This window comes from Amphiura filiformis, chromosome 15, assembly GCF_039555335.1.
Source record: "Amphiura filiformis chromosome 15, Afil_fr2py, whole genome shotgun sequence".
Classification (NCBI taxonomy): Eukaryota; Metazoa; Echinodermata; class Ophiuroidea; order Amphilepidida; family Amphiuridae; genus Amphiura; species Amphiura filiformis.
The window spans coordinates 51,640,531-51,661,387 of record NC_092642.1 but is presented as its reverse complement, the minus strand read 5'-3'; the positions used below and the strand labels follow the sequence as shown (position 1 = coordinate 51,661,387).

General features: G+C 35.3%; 1 protein-coding gene across 1 annotated transcript in view; it reads left to right on the top strand.

Annotated features, from left to right (window-relative positions):
• The window catches only part of LOC140171814 (bifunctional 3'-phosphoadenosine 5'-phosphosulfate synthase-like), a 46,750-nt gene that overhangs the window by 10,583 nt on the left and 15,310 nt on the right, over positions 1-20,857 (top strand). The window contains 2 exon segments of the mRNA XM_072195143.1: positions 11,590-11,704; positions 19,521-19,756. Coding sequence (XP_072051244.1) covers positions 11,590-11,704; positions 19,521-19,756 — 351 coding nt within the window.

Genomic DNA, 20,857 nt, shown 5'->3' with positions numbered 1-20,857 from the left:
TGTCAGCTACGGGCCGTGTGCAAAACTCAATACTGACTTGAACGTAAACACAATATTAAAATGGGGCGATCGAATGATTCGACGGACTCGGATATCAGGGGGAAAAGGTAAATTGAACTTAGAATAATCATGGTCAAATTAAGTATTGTAAATAAGCACGGGAGTGTAGTTTTGTGCTCAGAGCATACATAATTATGGTAATACTTTGCGTACAAGTACCCTTTCAACATACAGGTGAAATTTACTCATGGCGATGGCAGCCATTGTTTACAATTGGGGAATTGGTAATCGGTGATCGAATCGGCAGATCAAAGAGGGAATTGGCCGATTCAGATAGGGACCTGATCGGTCAGACACTAACAACTACTGCACTGAAAATTTAGCAACTGAAGGCAAGTAGTTATAAATTGATTTATCGATCAAATATTGGTTTTCCCTCATTTTTGACTGTAACTCCACAACTGTTGTCTGCTGAAATAACATTTCCAGTGCAGTAGTTCTTGCCCCTATAATAGAAATATCTTACTTGTCACCAATGCGCTATAATTTTTGAGAAAAATGCAAAAATAGGCACAAAATTGGGCAGGGGTGTAGTACCCCCTTAAATAAGCTTTTTTTCGTGGATATCTTCTGAAAAAATGTCATAAAAAGAGGATGCTAGGATCACAAAATACTAACTTTAAAATAAAACCCTATTTCTGACTGTAAATAAAAAGTAAAACATTTAAGTTTTTGGTAACAGAATTACACTTGAATGTTTTAAAGTCTATTATCCTTCCACAAGCAGGAAGTTTCCAATTTTTCATTTTGATATGAGGTGCAGGTATCACCTAATCAGATATTAAAACTTACATTGTATGATTGTAGGCCTAAAAGACTAATCCATAGCATGTTACATAATGGCTAAAAATGTGTCTGAATTATTACCATGGAATTGCCCAATTTATGCTTACTCACCTGGAACAGGGACTTTGTGAAGATTCACTGATTCATATAATAGAACTCTAATAATACATGTATAGGATTTGTACTGAGGCAGCTATAATAAATCTGGCAGATAATGCTAATCTGCAATTCCACAAAGTGGCTCCCAAATCCTGCAAATTTTATGGTGTTCCACTCCATACATGCCAACCATAGCACATAGACCTAACAAAGAATTCTCAGGCTAATCTATTATACACACAACTTTTTAGGCCAATTGTGAATATAGCAAAGTGCAACAAGTGTTGATATGCCATGTGTACATGTGGGCGCCTCTCTGTGTATACAAAAAAAAAATACTCAGTGTAAAAGTCCATTTGTGCATTGACACGCTGGCAGTTGTCAAGCAGTCAGCTGGGTACTAGCAAGCCGGTAACAGTCTGGGTATACTTGTTGTAATACATAGCAAGACCAAGTAGTAGTTTAAACCAGTAAGTATTCACTGCAACCATATAACCAGCAATAATTTGTCATCATTATTAAAGGTATCATCCATGCTACTACTAACTACTCTACTTCTTGTGGAACTACTGCCACCTACCTGTCCACGGACACTCATCAATCAATTTCGCCTGCTGAATAGTTTGTTCACTTTTACTTGACACTACATCATGTAGTGCTAGTGCTGTCAATATCATCTGATCTTGCAACCTTTTTACCTGTTACCTACTCCACATTGCACTGGTCTATGCAGACTCCTTTCAGTTCTCTCACTATTAAGTTGTGTGCTACAGGTTGCACATACTTCCGCTGTGTGTATGTAGCAGTCGTAACAGTACTGCACAGATTTTAACAAATTGCAAACTTTTATTTGATTGTTTTTATTTAAAAAAATAGACCAGCTCGGCGGAAGCAGCAGGAACTAGCAGCGGTCCACGTATCATACTTGAGCAACCACAGGTGGAAGACGGAATGGATCCAGCAGCGAAGAAACTCGCCGTCAACGGGAATACCCCGGACCCGTATGGCATCAGAGGGTAAACGGAAAAGATAAAACGTAATACATCATTTTACATTTCATATTCATGGGCTTCTTCTTGCTTGGTGTTGTAATAGTTGTATGTGCTGTGATATCTATTTCTATCGACTATTTGCTAGTAGATGAAAATGATGCTCATAAATCGTCTCTCTCTATCTTTAGCTTTATCTCTAGAAAAAAAAACCTGTAGAATTTGTGCATTTATGTTTGATCGCAACATTGGTAAAACTTGTGATGCTTGTTGATACGTGCAATGTCCGTGCATGCAGCAAATCCGGTGGGTGTGTTATTTTGTATTTAGATCATGCCAAGCTTACATTGCAGTCAAGTCATTATCAGTGATTTTTTTATCCCGAATCAAAACATGATCTATTCTAATCAAAATTACTTCCTTGTGAAGCAAAGTGGTAAAAATTATTTTAAATGCAGAAATCACTGATGGTGACTTGAATTCAAAATTCATTATCTTGAGTTATGGACATTTTTATAATTTAATAATGATTTTCAAATGTTCAGCATTGCTTCAACGATTCACATGCTCATTTTGAAATATTTATAATCTTTTTTTTCGTACATTTCATTGTACTCTGTATTATTCTGATTTTTTTTCCTGTTGGTGCATTTCATGCTCATTGTACTCAGTAAAAAATTGCAGCAATGGATTATAATGGATATAAAATTATATATAGAGATACTACAAAGCTACCAAAATGGCTCACAGTATTACCTAAAGACATCAGTACATGTATACAGATAATACAGTTTTGAAGCCTTTTGTATTTGCTATGGTCTGTGCTCAACAATGGAAAAGTTGATAGATTTGTTCATGACACGGGCTTTATATATTGATTTATATGATGTATGTGTAAAGAGATTTTTGAGACTGGAATTTATAAGCCAGTATCCAATTCTACGTTTTAGATTCATCAAAGCAAGACTTTTTTGGCCAAGTATACGCGATGTACCCAATATATCAGTGTAAATATACTGTAAAATTCTTTATCATGCGTAAGAACGTTGATATAGTTTTCAGTCATACATAAAACACCCAAATCTGCTGTACCTATTTGCTCTACCTATATGCTAACTTGATGTCTGGTATGTGCTATGCTATTGTAAAGCTCCATTGTGCAATATAATGTGTCTTGCATAAGATCTATTATTCAGTCTGTGTGTGTGTTCTATAGATGCTCTTTCAGGAAATCAATAGTGGTATAACTATAAATGCTGGTACCGGCAAGGTTCGTAAACTTTAAACACCTTGACCTTTGAACTTTCCAAAAGTTTGTGCTCTATAAGTATGAGTTTAATGTGATGAGTTTTATTGGTAGGGTAATTCTGCATTTACATTTAGTTAGACCTCAAATTTTGAGAAAACTTGTAATTTGTGCCGTCTATGTGACAATAGTACTAGTCAACTTGTGCAGTGTACTAGTATAATGCTATTTTGGTCCTAGTGGTGTGTTTGTCTGACATTTTAGTAAAGGTTCACCACCTTCACAGCAGGAATTTCCTGTCATCCTGTAGAAAAAAAAAGAAAATTGAAAATATTTTGGTCATGCATTAAAATCTAATGATTTGTTTTTAATTACCGTACTGACGCGAGTATAGTCCCACCTTCGAGTAAAAAAAAAAAAAAAAAAAAAAAAAAAAAAAAAGTTGTAAGTTATTTATATTTTCGGCTTTGGAGTGTCCCATGACCTAGACCTAAATGCTAGGATCATTCATGGTTGACCTAAAAAAAAAAAAAAAAAAAAAAAAAAAATATCAAGATATTTTGTATTTTTAATATGAAAATTGATACTTGGTATTCATGTCATAATCTATTAATGATTTCAAAATGCATTCAAATTTTATTTTTTTTTGAAATTCGAGTATAGTCCCACCCCCAATTTTGAAAAATGTTCACCCAAAAAAGAGGTGGGACTATACTCGTGTCAGTACGGTACAAGTGAAAACTTACACATATCCAACTGCAACTTTTGCAAGAAGTTGGTGACTTTTTAGTCTCAAGATTTTGTTTTAAAATCTAATATTTTGATTTTGATTTAAAATCTAATAATTTGTTTTTTTAAATTACAAGTGAAAACCAGCACATATCCAAATGCAACTTTTGTATTTAAAGAAGTTGGCAACTTTTTAGTCTCAAGTTTTATAGGGCCTATATAGCATTGAAATATATAGCAAAAACATACTAGTATTGGTGGTTGTTTTTTTCAGCCGCCTCTGTGCAAAAAAAAAAAAAAAAAGTGTTGGAAATGTCACCTAAATTTCACACACCATTTACCACTGATAGTACCAGTCATGGATATGTTCATACCTGCAACAGCTGTGCAATTTCATAACTTTCTCTCAAAAATTTGCAATTCTGTTGACATTGAATATTATTATTTTGTGTCCAAGTTTTGCATGTTATTTCCAAGTGAAAAAAAACACACAAAAGATTCATAATTTTGTTGCTGAAATGTAGAATTTTTCATTCACAAATTTTGCTTAAGGGTTGACTTAGTATTGTTGGTCAAAAAAGATCAATTTTCATTGTAAAAATTAATATAATATTGAAAAATAACACATTGATGGTTTACAGAAGTTCAGCCTATAAATCATATGCTTAGAAAACTTGCTTGATTTATTTTTGTTTATGAGTTATGTACTTCTTGCAAAGTTGGTGTGGTTTCAGCCCTCTTTACAACATAACTCAAGAACCACAGGACAAAAGTATATCTGTGATACTTTAATCCTTCATGCTCGCTATGAAATGATCAATGCAATTTTTGCCAAAGCTCATTACCATTTGCAGGATGCTGTGAACGACCAAATCGCAACAGTTGAAACTACCGGTAATCAACATGCGATGCAATTTTAAAGTATTTTGTTTTTTTATTTGTTTGTTTTTCTTTCTTTCATGTTCAACTTTTAAAAGTACCTTTTTTTAATTGAAATTTTTTTGAATGGTTTACTTTCCTGATTTAGAAAAAAAAGACCAATTTGTCAATTCTTGTTTCGTAGATGTCACAGCTGCTGTCGGAACATGTAACAGGAAATAATGTTTGATGAATATTTAAATTTATCCATTTAATTAACTTTCTGCCAAATTATCGCCGCTATTTTACGCTGTCTGCACCAGCCAGCAGCCGTGGAATATTGATTACAGAACGATAGGATTTCAAATCAATGCGGTGCTCCTCTTGCGATGAATTTATTAATCAATATCGGGCAACAGGTGCTGACGATATGAGAAGCTCAGGGACACGCTGAAATTATGTTTGTTGTGAACCGTTCCCGACTTGACATACCTCTGTTACCAACACAAGTTACAAATCGGTCCCATTTGGATACAAACTTGTAATTTTTTTGTATCTTTTTTCCAATTTTTTTAAAATTAACCACAAATGATTGCAGTACCTCACTCTAGGTCAAGGGACTCTCTAAATCCGCAAAAAAAAAATTTTTAAATGCAATTTTTTATTTTTTTTATTTTTTTATTTTCTTAAATTTTTTTTTTTTTTTTTTTTTTTTTTTTTTTTAATGATGGTAGCACTTGATGTTAGGCCCAGGGACTCTCCAAATCCGTGAAAAAAAATTTTAATCAAAAAAAAAAAAAAATTTTTTTTTTTTTTTTTTTTTAGTTTTGGCGGAAATCACGGATTTTTGCGTTTTTGGAAAATCGGGTGCGCTTTTTTGGCCTCCAAAATCGCGTATTCTTAGCAGGCCTAGCTTATGGTTTAAAAAAATGATACACATGAAATTTATAAGAAAAAATGTTGTTTGGGTTTCTGCCAGTTTAAACCGCTGAGAGGAAATTCAAAATGGTATGAAGGAAACTACTGCAGATTAAACCTGAGCACTACCTGCCGATCTAACATTGCCTCTGATTGGTCAATTACATGATATCTTCACTTTAATCACCAATCAGAATGGAGCTTTGCAAATAATTCACCCCAATTTTTTGTGTGGTGAAATTATTCTAACAATGTTGCTGATTGGTCCAATTGATAATAAAAACTTCTTTTTGGCCAATCGGCAGGTAGTTCTCATGGGGTTAAGAAAGATGGGCTTATACATGAACCAATATTGAATTTCAAAACTTGTTTTGCAATATATGATTTGGATTAACTTCAATTGCAGGAGATTGTCAAGGCAGATATAAATATATACAAATGTGAAATGTGTGATGCAAATGTTTTGGACAAACTAGGGACATAAAATTGTAGCATAAATTCAGAACTTGTGGAAAGCAAACTTAGTGCAAGCAGAGCAGTAGCATGGGTCATCATGTGGGGAGGAGGGGCACTGACCATGATTGGGGGGCACCGGGTCTGATTGGGAAACATAAGCCGTTTTTCGGCAATTTTCCTATTGGATTTTCTAAATTTTGTGCAATCGATTGGGGGTACATGCACCCCCTCCCCATGCCCCTATGACGCTACGCTACTGAAACACAAGAACTGGCCAGTTATAATTTTGAGACAAATGCAATTTGAGATTATCACGATTATGGACAGGTACATGTACCTTATTGGTAATTTAACACTCATGCCACAAATTGGAAAAAGTGCTTTTGGATAGACTTTCATTCACAATTCTTGAAATCAAAATATTTTTAAGGACTGTGAAATAATTTTTTGACCTCCCAAATATCGCGTGTTGAGAGCAGGATGTTTTTATGGTCACTATGAGTTTGTTTTTTAATTAAAACCATGTGATTCTTGCTTGATAATTATTTTTCTTTCATATAAGGTATAATGTTGTGATTGCCGGAGACTTCCTTTAATATCTAAAATGTCTCGGCCATTTTAAGTTTGCAAATTGGTTTCTCAAAATTTGGCACATATAATGCAAAGGGAGGGCAAGTATATTTTTGGCAGCCCATGAGGGGGGCAAGTAATTTTGGGCAGGCAGAGATGGGTCAAGGTTTTTGGGGGCATGTCGGGGGGGGGGGCAAACATTTAATGACAGGCCATTTTGAAATTTGCCCAGGGATGGGGCAGAACATGCAGATATTGCACAGCCACTTGGTGTATGGTGTTTCACGCCTACCGTATTGTTTGTAATAAACACTCACCCTCTAATAAACGCCCCCCCCTCCAATTTTTCTGTAAAAATTAAAAAAAATGCAAACATTTCCATGCCATATCGTAGGTAAGCTTAAAACTTGCATCAGTCATGTCAGTCACGATCGCTAAATTGCATGGAAAAAACCTATTTTGACTCAACTCCCATCCATTTCATTGCCTAATTATGGTAAAATTTCACTAATTCCATGCACTTTACAGCCTTACAGGTGTAATTTTGTTGTACTTCCCACTAAATTGTAATTTTCAGTGGGCGCCGCCATCTTGTATGGTCGTAAATCCTCCTTTTAACAGGAGCACCATCGGGAAATTGGACCCGATTTTTAAGCTTTTTCACTGACAATTCACTTCCAATAAACGCCCCCTTTTGAAAAATGCAACGCCCCAGGGCGCTTATTACAAACAATACGGTATTTGTTTTTAGCCAAAAGATCAACAATTATATACAATTCCACAGTGAAAACATGAATAGGCCCTTATTAAAATAGTTCACATCTCGTGGACAATTTTCTTTTAAATCTTTCAAATTGCCTTTCAATGTTCCCCAAAATCATGAAGATGTTGCAAATTAAAATTAATACAAATAATTTTGTTCAATGTGATTGAATAGACCTTTACTATTCTAATCTTATGTTCAGTTTTAAAAACTTGCTGTGTCATCTGTTAACATTGTTTTACCATAAAAATGGCTCTCTATCAGTCTGTGAAACTAAGTGTTATCTATGGTTTGTAAATAAACGTCTCAAAAAAAGTAACTAACCCCCCTTAAATAATGACCATTATTCAAAAAGGGGCTATTGTATTGCAAATCTGAAAAATGCGTTGGAAGCAGAATTTATTTCAGCGCATTTTAACACCTCATTTGATACGATAGCCCAGAAAACAATAAAACACCGGTCAATTTAATGTAGTGAGGTCCAGATTTGAAAGTTGCACTTACATACAAATTTTTACAATACAAAAACACTCAGATATCATTACACAGATTTCCTTCCATTACATTGAATGCAAAATCAATAGAATTTACTGCAACTTCCAAATCTTGGGCTACATTGATTTAAATGTACGCTGTGACGTCAATATTTAGTCAATTGCTACAAATGAGGTGTCAAAATGTGCAGAAATAAATTCCGCTTCCAACATATTTTACAGATTTGTAATACAATTACCCGTTTTTGAATAATGGTCATTATTTAAGGGGGGTCAGTTACATTTTTTGAGATGTTTATACGTAGCCTTTTTGGATTGCTGACACAATTCTGTTGACTTTGATGTTCAGTACAATATACAGGTTATCAGTTGTTATGTCCTTTTAATTCAGTTATAGTGTGTAAAAAAATTAATGCTATATCATCTGTAAGTGCAATGAACCCTTTTTAACAGATTTAAAAAACCACTTGTTACAGGCCTCAAAATTACTTTTCTAACTTAATGTCCCCAATTTCACAAGTTGAGGTGCAGCTAGTGTCATTTGAAAATGGGGGTATGAAGTGTAGAGGATGCTTTAATATCTTTCAAAGACTTCAAGCAATTTTCCAAAATACTTTTTGTACTTGTAAATGGCGAAAAAATTGTTATACAGGGTGTAACTCCTACACTTTTGGGAGCAACAAAATATTTAGGGTCAGAAAAAAGCACCCACGTACTGCCTTTTGAAAGATTATTGGAAAATGCTAAAAAAAATCACACAAATAAAAACAAAACAATCTCCGTCCTACCTGCCCTATTTTTGTGGTTCAAGAACTGCCTTGTTTAAGTTCAGGCCTTGCCCCTACATATTGTTGTTCGAGAACCGCCTTGATTTAGGTTTTACCCCAATAGAATACTTTGATTAATTTCAAAGTTATTTGTCCCAAGATAGCTCATTAAATCTGGGGGAGGGGGAAGATTCAAATCATGAGACCTTTATACAAAGTTCAAACTTGATACCACATGACCTTTACATACACATTTATGTACCGTACAGGTTTTATGTTTTAATTCACAGTGAGTTGCAGTTTCTACAAATTTCCATGTCAATATACAAATCGTGAGGATACAAAATTACTGAAGTGGCTTCATAATTATTTTCATATGAACCAGGTTCATACAGTTGTTACAGTTTAAAATAATGCAATGGAGTAATATTTAAAACTTTTCATATGAATATACATGTACCAACATTGCTTCATTGACCCCACCCATAAATCTTAAGTAAATTTGTTATATTCTGACCTAAGTACATAATCATTTCAGTGTCAATACATGGTAAAGGTGGTATGATACTAGTCTACTCCACATGACCCTTGTTTTTATTAATGCTATGACATAGTTTGGTGTCTCTCACTGATTGAATCCTTTCATCCACCCCCACCCCCACCCCACCCGACACACACACTCAAACCCTAACTGTGACGCCCAAGTCATCTTGGTTCTCGAACTGGGGCATTCACCAAACTAATGCCACATGGAATTGAAGTGAGCCACCAACTTTGGATACATGTGATATAATAGCAAAAGTCATATTTTGTAAGGGAGGATTAAAGAGCATGAAGTAGACTAAATGTACATACCATCCTGACAAAATTGGTACATATAGGGTGAAACATTTCACATTCCACTGGTACTCAGAGGTTCTACACAGTGTTTTAGCGCAAGACTTGAAGCCCTTCATCGTCTATACAATTTCTCGCCCTGATGTGACGGTGACGTCAATGCGTTGAGGCAGCTGTTTTGCGCATGCATCTATGTTGCATCTTTAATCGTGTGCATATATGCCAGTGCTTTGAATAAATGCTAGCGATTTGAATATGCGCGCAATGAAATGTGCACTGACGTCACTGCCATATCAGGGTGAAAAAATGGTATACCTATGTCATTGGGTGTTATTTTAGTGATGACTGAAAAACAGGATGTTCCAAAAGGGACAGACACAAGAAACTAGACACATTTCTGTGTTCAAGAATTGGCCAAAAACTTGTACATGTATCTCTTGCCGACTCTCTGTTGATAATGAAACATCAACGTGACAAAACAAAACAAACTAAAATAATGTTTTTGTTCAATAATGTTGTTTGAAATAATAATTTGAGGTGCTTTTTAACTAAGAGGAGCATTGAATTGCATGTTGACTGAGTTAATTGAAGGGTGAATCAAACTATTAATTTCACCATATATTTCTATATAACCACTTTCTATATAATTATTCTTTTTTCTAGTCTATGATGAATTCCCAGAAGTGGGGCATTAGAAGAGCAAATGAAATACATAAGAAATTGTGGAACAAGTTGCTTCAAATGAACTTGCTCTCATCCAAGGCTGCCATATGTTCAAATAATTAAACATGTATTTAGCTTGCTATCATTTCAAGTCACTTTTCATGAAGTGAATCGTTACTTTCTCTTGATTTGTGCAAACTATGGCAATCCATTCATAACAGGTTTTGTACATTGAGTTAAAAATGTGTACAGCATGTATTCAGTATTTAAACTTAAATTGTCATTCATGAGTGGCAGCTTTAAAAGGGTGTAAATGTCAAATGATAAGATATAGGAAAACAAAATAAATATGAGCTACATATTTCCATTTTGCTTGACAAAACCTGGTGAGTTTATACTCACTGCAATATTTTGGCCTTTTCATCGGAGGACATCAGGTATGACTGATATGATCAAAAGTCTAAAAGTAATACCATACTATGCACGGAAACATCTTAGATCATTATTATTATGTGCTAATTAATATAGATGGTTGTAACAGCAGCTGAAGGGAGTATCCCATTATGCTTTGCGGTCCCATAATAGAACTGAATGTGCCATAGAAAATGTACACAAAATCCCTCACTCAACTTTAAATAACTTGTTTAAATCAGGGAAGCTTAGACTTTTGTTTGCAAAAATATGATCCCTAAAGTATTGTGAAACTATCCATAGCTCTCAATATCTAAGCGGCTCTTGTTTATAATTTGTATACATTTGCTATGGAGCAAGCAGATACACTGCAATGCATGATGGGATACTCCTTTCAGCTGATGTGGATGGTTGTATTGAAATAGTTTGCACCATGCCTCAATCCCTTATGACAAAAACTATAATATACCAACCAAAGAGATTACACCCAAAGAGAACCAACTCAATAGCCCCTTGCATAACAATATCCACCAGATTGGTTTGTCATGCATGGGGGCCAAAATAGAGCATCTCCAGTATTTATTGACAAAAGCCTGAAATCAAACAAAATTTGCTTCCTTTACCTTTTAAAAGTGTCAGTGTTACAAATGTTACACTTCGATTGTGTTATTGGCACAACACAAACAAGCACACAATTCAAATTGAAGTTTACCTGCCACATGGCAATTGGCAAACTAATACGGAGGTGCAAAATTTTACCATGAAACGACACACAAAGTTGGCAGAGTTAGTTCTGTTTGGGTCTAAACTCTTTGATACCAGCATACATCATTACAAAATCAAAACTAATTGAATGATTTTACTTTTTATTCCTCCCGTTTCATTTCACATCATTTTTAATCACACAACCATTTGGTTCAATCCATCTCGACATGGTGAACAGAGCAAGCAAGTGGCGACCAACGTGACGGCGCAGGTCCATCATGTGTCCAGAGCCAAGCGTGGACAGGTCATGGGAACCAGAGGTGGTTTCAGAGGATGTACTGTATGGTTTACTGGTAAGTGTACCACTGGGATCCAAAATGTGTTCATCTATCAGGGCACAGTCTTTTAACCCCAATACATTTGTACATTCATTGAATGACCATTGAAAATTTGGGTACAACTTGGGGTCAATTTTTTCACTATGATTGTTTAATTGAGGTTATTAAACTATGCCATTGGGATGAGGTCATTGTGGTCCATAGTGTACAAAGTAATTTGGGGTCTGTAGCAGTGTTCGAATTTAGGAAAAATAAATGGTTGTCCCACGGACAACCAGATTACAATTTCTGGTTGTCCATCTAAGTTTTTGGATGTCCGTATGCCTACAAATGTGACTTTTGGCTAGATTTATGGTTGTCCGGCGGACAACCGAATCAGTATTTTTGGTTGTCCGGCGACTTTTTTAGTTGTCCCGGGCAACCGGACAACCACAATTTCGAACGCTGGTCTGTAGTATCCTTATTTTCCTGTTACATGTGACGGATATGATATCCCACCCATACCATTCAAGAGATCAAGGAACCACAAAGCCCACATATATCTGGAAAATCTTTTTGTGGCCTGTTCAGAGTGTCACCAACTGTTTTCTAAGTGTTATTTGGTTCCACTCTCGTGTCCGAAAAAGCCATGCAATATATATAGGTACATGTAGCGGAAAGAGACAGGATACTGCAGGCTATGAATGATTTTTCTCTGAAGTAGAAATTTCCAGAGGATATGGTATGTTATCATTTTAACCAAGACCCAAACACGAAAATGGGATGTGAGTATACTTATTACCGCCTATTGCCCACTATTAACCAACACAAAGGTTGTTGATGGTGAGGTTTACCCGCATCGCCCAGTCTGTTTCTACTGGTGCTGTTACCGTGTTTTACCTTGCATTACCGTGCATTGCCTGTCAACTCTTTACAGAGTAGAAACATGCTACTTAGCAAGAATGCCACATGTCATAATTATGCATAATTTGCTGGTACATAATTTGTTTGGGATGTCATCTGTTACATTTCCGCATTATAAAAGGTATGAAATCTTTTTCTGTATTTGCGAGCCAATTTTCTTATTTTGGTTATTATTTTATTCATCCTCTAGAAATGCTAATGACTTGAAAGTAAAAGGGTTTGTTCACTGATACATTGTTCTTTGGTTTTTTTTATCTGTGGCCTCTCACATCCCTGTTTCAACTACAATTATTGCCACAATGCATAATTTGTTACTAAATTTATGCATTTCCTTGGATATCTTTTGTCAGTATTATTATGAATTGAACATTTGATACCATTTATTTTCATTGGCATTGACAAGATGAAATGGGTCAACTTCAAGTTGGTATGTACAGACTTTGGACAATCACTTAATCATTTTAGGTTGTCCGCAATCAATTTTGGATGTCTTATGCAGCCGGAGGACAACCACTTAAATATTTTGAATGCTACTCATGCCCTAATTGCATCTAGACTTCCCCAATACCTGAATCAATTTCAAAATCTTATGATAATAATCATTCGGCTAAAAATACACTGCCTATCGATATTGTGTACACACTCTAAAGTCTGAAAAGTGACCACCGTTCATTGACTTGTATCTGTTGTTACTATTAATATTAGGCAAACAGTTAGACCATCGCTGATAACCTGATAAATAGTTTATGGGTCAGTGAACATTTTATATAATAGGTGTCAAATAAGTCAAGGATAGTGTGTCAGTAGTTTAATTATTAAACGAAAGATGGACAGGTACATTTGATGAATTAGTACAGGGACTGTATTTAATTAAATTAGCATTAGTAGGAGTAGACCTGTTTGGACAACTAAAGTTCAATATTGTTTGACTCTGTATGACGTAGAGTGGGAACAAGTTTCATCTTCCCTGCATATTTACTTTTTTAAGGTGGTACTACACCCCCTGATAAACTTTGTGATTAATTTTGCATTTTTCTCAAAAATAACTACACACTGGTAACAAAAGTTACGTATAGGAGCGAAGAATCCAATTACTTCACTGAAATTTCAGTGATTCAAGACAAGTGGTTCATATATATATGTTAAGAAATGAGGTACATTCTAGCGGTACCTCTTTTCTTACCATAAATAACGTACCTCTTGTCTTGAGTCACAGAAATTCCAGTGTAGTAACTGGATTCCTTACCCCTATAATATACATATTTTTTGTTACCAGTGTGTTATTATTTTTTGAGAAAAATACAAAAATAGTCACAAATTTATCAAGGGGTGTAGTACCACCTTAACACACTCAAAATTTTTATATTATCTTTCCTGACCTTCACAATAGTAACTATTACCACAGGATTTTTGTAAGGAAAAAGTACATGTTACAGTACATTTTCCTGTGATAACTAGTTAAAATTGGTGTAAAAATAAGGTATCAAGAGACTTTTAGAATAACTGCCACAAATTTGCAAGATTAGTTTCAGGATTAGATTCTAGGATGATTATGATTATGGTTGATAGTGGCAAGAATTGTAAGTTCCAAATAGAGAAAAGCAGCCCCCCCCCCCCCCATCAAATGCATTCAACTAAGTTTATTGTGACATAATATTAAATACAAAATGGACACTGTTTTTGCCCAAAATGGACAACTTTTAAATTAAAATTTCATTCACCTGTTTCAAACCATGTGCACTATTACAGCATACAAATGTACAAAATAAATATAATTAGGGACAGCCTGTCTGGAGTTATTGTAAAAAAATATATATGTTGCACAGGAATGTTGTGAGTGCCAGAAGCCATGTGTGGCAGGCACCACACTGCTACTTTGTGTATGTATCCGTGTATACTTACAATATCGATTGGATTCGCCTTAGGGTGGCAAATAGGGTTACAATAGAGGCAAGACATTCATAGTGCAGGTAGATTGGGCTGTTGCAGTTAAAATCCATACACCCCCTGTGGAAGACATGACCTTAATCTCACACACAGGGGGTAGATTTCAAATGGAGTCGCCCATTCAGGTAAACCCATTTGAAATTTACACTCCCTGTGTGGGAGATTAAGGGAATGCCTTCCATAGGGTGTATGGATTTCAACTGGAATAGTCCAGTTTGGAGGTCATGTTCATAGGGACATGACATACTTAGGAGTAAGTTGTCAAAACCCTTGATCCCACTGTACATGTAAGATCATGATCCTAAGTTATGCCTGTGGGTTTTTTTATTCTCTAATAAAAAAAAATGAAATGACAAAAAAGTTACACCTGTGTGATTCTAAAAGCACAACACCTGAAAATTATTGGAAAATGTAGAACAGTCATTAAAAATATTAACTAAAACAAAGTGCTGAAATATTTGCATGACATGACCCAAACCTGGAAATTTAAAGGGGTATGACTATGAAGTGGGTTGAAAAACTAAAACGCTGATTGATATAAATATGATTTGCATTTCACTCCAAGAGTTCTGAAGCGCTGTAGTTGTACCTTCTCATGTGAATGTGACTTAAGATACCATGCATGTAGCAATTTATTTTAGTTGCTGAAGATATATATCTGAATTTCTCCGGTTTGTTTGTACATGACAATGTTTTGATATAGTTAGCTTGGGGTGAAATAATTACTGCAGTGTATTTCACTTTTAAATTAAATAAATAATTTTTTGATTTTCAAAAAATAAAATAAATGAATAACTGCTAATTCCAGAATACTGTATATTATCAGTGTTTTTATGAAATAATTTTGGATATTTTGGATATAAATACTGATATGTTATTATTTTTTTAATCAAACCAATTGACCTTTTCGGTAAATCCCATAAGCCTTTGCGGGTAGACCTGAGATGTCATCATTTGACGTCATGCCGATGTGCACATAGTTGAGCGAACATCATTACTGCACATTTGAAAACCGTAAAATGTGCAGTATTGATGTACGCATCGATGTGACAATATCAAACATCTACACAGAAAAGCTTAATAGGATTTACCGAAAAGTTCAATAGTTAAAGCACAATCATCATCATCGGGTATGCTGTTCGTCTGTCGACATGGCGCCCTTAATATAGTCATTCTAGCTGGTGCGATTTTCAGCCTTTTCTAGAGCTGACATTGGAATTTCATTTAGTTGTTTCAGTTCTTTTTGGATCAAAGACATTCAAGTAATATTTCACTTTCCTCTAGGCTTTTTTTTAAATGTTGTTGCATAAATGTCTTGCACACTATGAAGATAATGAAATATAGTGAACTTTGGTTAACTTTCACACACATTATGTGATTCCCAGTCTTATTTGGCAGCGTTCATGCCATTGATGCAGATGACTGGCATATTTCGAGGGGTTAGTGTTGCATCACCATCAGAAATAAAGCTCAAAGTTGTCACATATATAATGTCTAGCACAATTATATTGAAGGTAATGTAGTAAACTTTGGTTAACTTTCACATACATTATGTGATTTCCAGTCTTATTTGGCAGCATTCATGACATTGATCTAGATGACTGGCATATTTCAAGGGGTTAGTAAAAGAAACCCGTATCTGCAATAGCTGCCCTATTATAGACATTATAAATGATAAATTCTGCATTCTATATTGCATACATCTAAAATATGACACCTGGCAGCTATTGCAGATAGGGCCCTCTTGCAAATTACCCCTTGATTTGTACTTTATGGAGTTTACAGTTTGACCTACTTTATAATCAGCCAATCATTCAGTCAAGAGGAAAGTGACATACATCAGATATTTTGTGGGATTGTTCCACTGATATTTTTTAGGATGTAGGCCTACTGTATTTGTTCCATGATTTTGATTAACATGTAGAATGTGATAATATCAATCACCCATACCAGCTAAAAAGTTCTGTTAATAAGCTTACCAACAAGGCAATGTCTTTTCACCCAAGGTGATGTCTTTTCATCTTCAACTACAGGATGTATCAAAATGATTGGTACCGGGACATGTGACATTTTCAAAAATATATCAAAAATATAAAATTGCTAATTAATATAATTTTTGTACTACAAATAGAAAGGGACATATGTTAACTTATTGATCTGATAACCTGAAGATAATAGGTTAATGCATCTGGAAGCTATTGTCATTTAAAAGAAGATCATCGTAATCATAGCTTTACTTGCATAACACAATTCGCTGCCGTAGTGCACGTTATTGGTTACTGGTTCAAGCCTGGTGTTCTTTTTAGTATACATAACATACAGTTGCTTTACATGACTGTACTATTAGAAAGATAGTTCCTGAAGTCCCTGTCTTATGACTATGGCATTGTGAGGCGAAGCCCCATCTTGAATGAACTTAACACCTGGGATGGATCCATTCTGTAAATAGTATAAGGCATATAATTGCCCATATCAAATTTTGAAATATTGTGAGTTATAGCATGTTTGCATGGGATACACCATGCTCTCGGAAACTAAATCTTCTCTGTAATTCTCCATAGCTTCATGTCAACCAGTAATTGTTCACTATGAAACCACGCTGAAGTGTGGAATACTGTGGAGCCATTCCAATAACTCTTACCAGTTCCAACCTAACAGACACTGTCTACAGTCTATAACCATTCTGCCACACCATCTACTTAGTAATCTCAATATATCTTATACTGCAATATTAAAATTACCGTCCTAAAAGGCATTAATCTCAACAAATAAATATTGATTTGATCATTTATTATACATTATGAATGAAGAAATAGGCAAGGAAAAAATAAAACATTTCCAAGATTTTCAATATATATCATTCAAGGTAAAATAGAGCTTTGAAAATGGTGCGCTACTGATCCAGCATTGCGATAAAAAATGTAAAAACACCTACTTTCCTTTAGAATCATGTAACTTCTGAACGGAATGTGCTATCTTAATGATCTAAAATTCTTAGAGAAGATAAAACTACTATAATGTCAAATATTAAAACAGTAAACCTCTGACTGGTACAAAAAATAGTCAAAAAAATTCTGCAAAAATGAGAAGTCGTCGGTACCAATCATTTTGATACACCCTGTATTAAACAAGCCATAATGTCAATTAAATTTTCAGTGGAGATTTCATTTAGGGTGCATATTAATATTACAATTTTTATACATTTTCATATCCAAATGCACCTAAAAAAATAAAGGAACATAAAATGAGCGATTTTCAAGCTCCAAACCAGGAACTGCCTTTTGAGGAGAGCAAAAGCAATCACTCTCTACTGCTCTCCTTAAATCTGATGTAGGAGAGTGATTTTTAGCTCTTCTTAGTTGACCATTCTCTCCTTACATTCTATTGTAAATGCTCTTAACAGCTCTCCTTTGAGGCACCAGAAGAGCTATTTATATGCTCTCCTGCAAATTCCAAAAGGCAGTTCCTGCCAAAGCTGCCAATATCTTGCTGTTTACATTGTGTATGATTCTCATTTTGTCCAGCATTGCCAACCAAGTGATGGTGCACTTAACAAAAAATAAAATAATAACAGCTAGGTGGTGATGGACAGATGGGACCAGGGACCAAAATACACAGGGGCTAAGGGCGATTCGCCCCTAATTTTCCCAAAATTGCCCCCATGGAAAAAAATTGTCAATGGCAAAATATATACATGAGGGCTATCTTTCATGGAATCTGTCAAAAAAAAACTCTCATAATCAAAAAAGTATTTTGAGGCCTGGACGGGACAGACAGTTTTTGGACAATTAAACATACATATATTCCAAAACTGAACACTGATTGGAACACTGGTTTGGGTATGGGTGCTTCAGGAAGTCCTAATAAGCAGTGATAAGAGCACTTCCTAACATTATGTAACATGATGTATTGACTTTGTTGCAGTTGCTGTAATGATTTTGATGTGATTATGTAATTAATGACTTAATGACTAGTCAATGGTTTTTGATAGAATTTGGCATCTGCAAAACAATGGCGCATCAGGCTTAGTGAATGCCATAGAAAACAGGTCAAAGTCATTGAAACTAAAATACTATTTTTTTGAAAATAACATTTTAGGTTACAAAAGAACACATACATGCACTGAATAGGGTAAATCTGGTACAGATTGATTTTTAATCATTTGCCAAAAAATGTTTTACAGTAACATTTTGACTACATTAAAAAAATATGATGTTTTAAAATGTTTTCATAATCTTTCAATATTGACCAAAATCTGTGATGTACATGCTTCTGCCTTGTTTCAGTTCCAAAATTAACATAATTTTTGATCAGCTAAACATTAATATTGTAGATTTGTGTGTGCTGAAAGCTACTATGGGGCGGGGTGTAGGAACAGACGTATGCGAAATTGTGTTTTTTTGTTGTTGTTTTTTTGCTGGTACATTCATTTTCCGTATTGTTCCTAAAAATAGATTCCAAATCATCTTGGCTTGGAGGGTTGGGAAAGGGTCAAAGAGCATCCATCTGTCGAACCTTGACCATTGACTGAAGGGTGGTCAGAATAGTATTGATCTAAAGACTTCACAAAATTATTTATATGCACAACATAACATACCCAAATTTAAAAGTTGCAGTTTACAGCGATCCTTGACAGCGATCAATGGTTATTATATATGCAAGCATTCTGGCATGGAAAAACCATAATTATAGTTCTGAAGCTATATTCATATTTATAACTGCTGTGTTACTTTTTGTGAAGACTTAATATATGATTGCAATAGAACTACTACATAGTGTGTGGAGTCAATGAGGATTTAGCCTCTCAATTGATAATAGCAAAAATACAGGTTACTCAAATGAATGTTGAATGTATTATAGTGTCCCCTGGAGTTTCTATAACATAAACATTCAATTTGTATTTATATAGTTCAGTTAATAGTTCATTTAATTTGCTATTTAAATGCTAAAGACACAATGGTATTATTTTTCATTACTCCAGGTCTGTCTGGTGCTGGCAAGACCACTGTCAGCTTTGCCTTGGAGGAGTACCTGTGTCATCATGGAATCCCAGCATACAGTTTGGATGGAGACAACATGCGTACCGGACTCAACAAGAACCTGAGCTTCACCAAAGAAGATCGTGAGGAGAACATCCGACGTGTCAGTGAGGTCGCCAAGCTATTCGCCGATGGTGGTGTTGTGTGCTTGTCCTCATTTATCAGTCCTTACGCTCAGGTTGGTGTTGTGGATCCTGCTTGTGTTGTAGATTTGGTTACGTGTATGTTGTGTCTGGAGATCATTAAAGTTTGTTCGGTTTATATAAGGTGGAAAAATAAGACTCATAACGCTGTGTATTGATATAGAATGGCATGCACGCAGTTGGGCGCAATGTTTACGCTAGTTGTGCGTTGCGTAATGCATGACTCGCGCACGCTTATGTGAATTTACACGAGCGTGAGTTGGGATTTTATTGACGCGCGCAGTAACAAAAACCGAATAATTTCCGTCTTATATAGGCCGAACAAACTTTATATACTTGCTTCCATCTCTATTGGGCTATTCCAGTTGAAATACACACTACCCCTGTAGATGATATAGCTAAAGTCTTCCACAGAGGGAGTATGAGTTTCAAATAGAATAGACAGTTGGGTAACTTCTATTTGAAATACTCACTGCAGTTGTGGAAGATACAGGTAAAACCACAATTCAGAGGGAGTATGGGTTTCAAAATGATCAACCCTGACCAATTATATTTGAAAAGCATACTCCCCCTGTGGAAGATATTTCCAAAATCTTCCACAGGGGCAGTGTGGATTTCAACTGGAATAGCCCATTGGGCTCAAACTCAGAGGGCCATTAGTATGTAGTCTGACGTTTCAGTTTGTAATCATGACGTTTTAGCATTGTGTTGGGTTGTCTGTTGCGTTGTGTAATGCGTGACTCGTGCACGCTTATGCGAATTTATGTGAGCGTGAGTTGGGATTTTGCAGCAACTTGGTTCCCCACAGTAATGTTTCCGCAAGAACAATTGACTTTGTACTGGGCTTTGTTCTTGTTGTTCGGTCGCCATGGAACATTCTTGCTGCAGTAGGGGAAAATGTGGCAAAATTGCTACTGCATTAATTGCAACAGTAAATGAACATAAAACTTCAAACTTCACTTGTTCTAAGCCTATAAACTTTTTGTAAACCCAAGAAATGATCTAAACCCTAAGCAATTCCATAAAAATGAAATGGAGCAATTGTACAGAAATTGTATTTTTTAAACACATTGCTTGTATAAGCCTCACCTGTACATGTAATCTGCTGTCAGGTATGAAAAAGAGTAGTGCATTAA